The 4,047-nt window shown below is 50.3% G+C and overlaps 1 protein-coding gene across 1 annotated transcript; it reads left to right on the top strand.

Annotated features, from left to right (window-relative positions):
• The first annotated feature begins 350 nt into the window (after nt 1-350).
• Nucleotides 351-1,638, top strand: LOC141509541 (coiled-coil domain-containing protein 85C-like). The gene is given in 3 exon segments (XM_074219161.1): nt 351-666; nt 669-1,201; nt 1,203-1,638. Coding segments are annotated over 3 exon segments (1,092 nt in total). The 3' UTR covers nt 1,446-1,638.
• The last annotated feature ends 2,409 nt before the right edge of the window (nt 1,639-4,047 follow it).

Raw genomic sequence — 4,047 nt, 5'->3', positions numbered from 1 at the left:
GCGGAGCGGCGGACGGCGGGCCGCCGAGGGTCTCCCCCGGCCGCGCAGCGGTGAGACGCGCCTGGCGCCCGAGCCCGAGCCCTCCTCGCAGGCTGCCCGGCCCGCGCCCGGCCGCCCAGAGCCCTCGGCGCGCGCTGGAGCCTCCGGGCCGCTGGTCCGGCCGCGGGCAGCAGGTGCCGGCTCGCGCTCTCGGCCCGCCCCCGGTGGGGGCAGGGGCGCCGCGGCAGTGGATCGGCTCCTCCCCCGGGGCCAGAGGTGTGGTGTGGAGGGAGCGCAGCGCAAGTTAGCGGAGATGCGCCGGTGCCCGAGCCGCCGGTGCCCGAGCCGCCGGTGCCCGAGCCGCCGCCGCCATGGCCAAGAACCCGTCGGAGGGGCCGGGCAAGGAGGAGCTGAGCAAGGTTCCGGACGAGCAGCTGCTCCGCTGGAGCAAGGAGGAGCTGGCGCGGCGGCTGCGGCGGGCCGAGGGCGAGAAGATGGGCCTCAGGCTGGAGCACGGCAACCTGATGAAGGACGTCCACCGGCGGCTGCAGCTGCACCTCCTGGAGATCCGCGGCCTCAAGGACGTCAACCAGAAGCTGCAGGACGACAACCAGGAGCTGCGGGAGCTCTGCTGCTTCCTGGACGACGACCGGCAGAAGGGCAAGAAGCTGTCGCGCGAGTGGCAGGCTTCGCGCTGTGGAAGGAGGTGGCCCTGTCCCAGCAGAAGCTGCGCGAGCTGGAGGCCCGCCAGGACGCCCTGGTGCGGGAGAACCTGGAGCTCACGGAGATCGTGCTCATGCTGGACGAGGAGCGCAGCGGCACCGGCTCCCGCAGCTCCATCGACAGCCAGGCCAGCCTCTCCAACCTGGCGGGGGGCGCGGGCGGAGCGGGGCCCCGCGATGTGGGCGACGGCAGCAGCACCTCCAGCGCCGGCAGCGGCGGCAGCCCCGACCACCCCCACCCCCACCCGCCGCCCGCCGGCGCCGCGCCTGCCCCGCACAAGGCGGCCGATGCCAAGGCCGGGGCCCCCCCGCAGATCTCTGGACGCCCTGCGGCACCCCCGCACCAGCGGAGCCTCTCCAACGGCCTCCACGACTCCTCTTGCAATTACATCAGACAGTTGGAAACAAAGGTGAAACTGCTGGAGGATGACAAGCTTCTCTCTCAGCAGTCCAGTTCTGGGGACTTCAGAACTCTTCGGAAGGGGCTGTCCCCATATGGATCACTCAGAATCACAGCCGTCATCATTGCCACAGTACCAGGATGCCCTGCAGAACGTCTTGGAAGTTCATGAGAACCTGGACAGGCAGATACAGGACAGTTATGAAGAAGACCTGAGCGAAAAGGAGAAAGCAATCGTCCGTGAGATGTGCAATGTTGTATGGAGAAAACTTGGAGATGCAGCAAGTGCTAAACCTTCCATCCGACAGCACCTTTCAGGAAACCAGTTCAAGGCACCCTTGTAGCTTTACTCTGAAGACTGGGGATGAGTGTGTATGGGAGAATTGACTTCTTAGGAATGGGACAATGGGAGATGCACAAAAGGGCAAGAGTGGGGGACCTCTCATTCTCTGGCTGTCAGAATTATTTTTGTGGTGTTCTTTGTAAATATGGCAGCTTTGGCCTGGAGTACTCTTGAGATCCTGGTATGGCTTTTCATTGGGGAAGCAGTCATTTTCCATATGCTGAAAAATAGTGTCCTGATCATCCTGTTTCAGAAATATCTAGTGGGAGAGTTTTTGATGGCCCAGTGAAGCCCCTCTCACATGTTTGACTTTATGGACATCTTTCCCATCTTTGCTACAGAAATGGCTTTTCCAAGTGAGTTGGAATGAGGTGCAAGTTCTTGTTTGGGCTGTTCGAAAGATAGCCTAGAAATTCCACTTTCCTTTTTTGGAGTTGTCAACCATGTAGTTTCTGGGGTCATGGTGGTATGGGGTGGGTGGGTGGCAGTTTCTAATAAGCCTAGTTTGTGCTCTTAGAATCCCATAGGGGAAAAGACCCTTGAGATATCAGAAGATTCATCCAATTCTGTCTCATACTTAATGCATCTCAGAAAGAGTCTAAGGAGATGCTGAGTTTCTTTTGTTTACTTTTGCCTAGAACAAAGGCTACCATGTGGTTTTCTTCCCTGGACCAGAACACCTGTTCATGCTTAACATTTATTTCCTAATAAATCTGACTTAGTATCTCAGTGGTGGCCAATCTCCACCATCCACTAGCTTCCTTTTTATAGTGTAGGTCTTTTTTTCCACCAGCAAGGTAAAGTTTCCTTTGAATCCTGAGGTTGAATCCTGTTAAGCAAGTAAACAACACTCCTATCAGCTGGAGTGCTCTTGTGAAACCAGTGGGGACAGCTCCCCATTAGACCAAAATGGGGCTATATGGCCGGCTTTTTGATAGTCTACTTTGTCTCCACCAAGTCTTTTTAACTTTTGCAAGGCAGTGGGGTTTGGGTGACTTGCCCAAGGCCACACAGTTAGGTAATTGTTGAGTGTCTGAGGCCAGATTTGAACTGAGGAACTCTTGACTTCAGGGCTGGTGTGCGCTCTCTCTCTCTCTCTCTCTCTCTCTCTCTCTCTCTCTCATATATATTCATATATATATATGTATATATGAATATGTATGTATAAAAGTATATACAAATACACACACACACACACACAAATACACACAATTCGAATTGGTAGGGATTTCAATTGCCATCCAGTCCAACCCATCTTTGAGAAACCATCTCTACAAGTAGTCATTTGGCCTTTATTTGACCTCCAGTGAGGGGAGACCTCCTAATCCCCAAGGCAGTTCATTCCACTTTGGCACAAGTAGATAACCCTAATTATTAGCAAGTTCCCTCCTCATATCAAGCCTAAATTTTCCTTTATTTGCAATTTCTACCCATTTCCCCTAGTAATGTTCTCTGTGGCCAAACATAATGAATCTAATTTTTATATTATACATAACTCCTTTCCCAGGCCCTTAGACTCATATTCATATGCCATTCTAGTTGCTTCAGTTTATCCATGTCATTTCTAAAGTGGAATAAACAGAATTGAATACCACTCTTCAGATGTTGTCTTACCAGGACTAAAGACAAAGAAACTATCATTTTATTCCCATAAGCTATGTCTCTTAATACGGAACCCAAGAATATAGCTTTTCGTGCCTACCATTTACTGTCAACTCATATTGAGCTTGAATTTTAATAAAATTTCCAGACCTTTTCTGATGAACTGCTGTCTAACCCTATCTTGTATTTGTGACTTTTTTGAAACTTGGGTAAGCCTTTACATAATTATCCTTAAATAGCATCTTATTAGATTCAGCCTAATTTTCTAACCCATCAATACTTTGTGTCGCCTAGCATCTACAGTGCTTGGCTTACAAAGTTGTTGTCATCTCCATTTATCTAAATCTTCGATAAAACTATCCTAACCCAAGCACGTATCCCTGAAGTACTCCCACAGACCTATGAAGTTCATATAGAACTATTAATGACACTCTAACCACGAACCACTTACCCAGTTCTAAAAAAAAAATGATCTCATCAGTTACTAAAGATTTCATCACTGCTAATTCTAATAGTCTTCTCAAATCCCCATCTTTATTGACCTTTCTGGAACTTTTGACGTTGTCAGTCACCCTCTTCTCCTTGATACTCTTTTCACTCTAGGTTTTTGTGACAATTTTCTCTATTGGTTCTCCTACCTCTCTGACTATTTCTGTCTCTTTTGATGCATCTTCATCCTAATCGTGCCTACTAAGTGTGGGTGTTCCCTAGGGTTCTGTCCTAAGCCTAATTCTTTTCTCCTTTATACCCTTACCTGAGGTGTTCTGCTCAAAGGAATGTAAATGCTGATCTCTGCAACCTAGGAAGATATCTTGGGGTTTGTGGGCTAGATTCTTCACTCTTAATCTTATGGATTGACCAACTGGGCTCAGGCCAAATCCCACTTAGTCATTGTTTGGACCCTGGTTGGCTCAGAGGAAAAAAAAAGAAAAAAATCAACCGTTTTTGGGCCAGAAACCCTAAGGGTCTTCTCCTCCTAGTTTATTTTTCTTTGGCTAAGT

The sequence above is a fragment of the Macrotis lagotis genome, chromosome 1, assembly GCF_037893015.1.
Source record: "Macrotis lagotis isolate mMagLag1 chromosome 1, bilby.v1.9.chrom.fasta, whole genome shotgun sequence".
Taxonomy (NCBI): domain Eukaryota; kingdom Metazoa; phylum Chordata; class Mammalia; order Peramelemorphia; family Peramelidae; genus Macrotis; species Macrotis lagotis.
The sequence above is the reverse complement of the archived record's forward strand: the minus strand, read 5'-3'. Positions and strand labels throughout refer to the sequence as shown.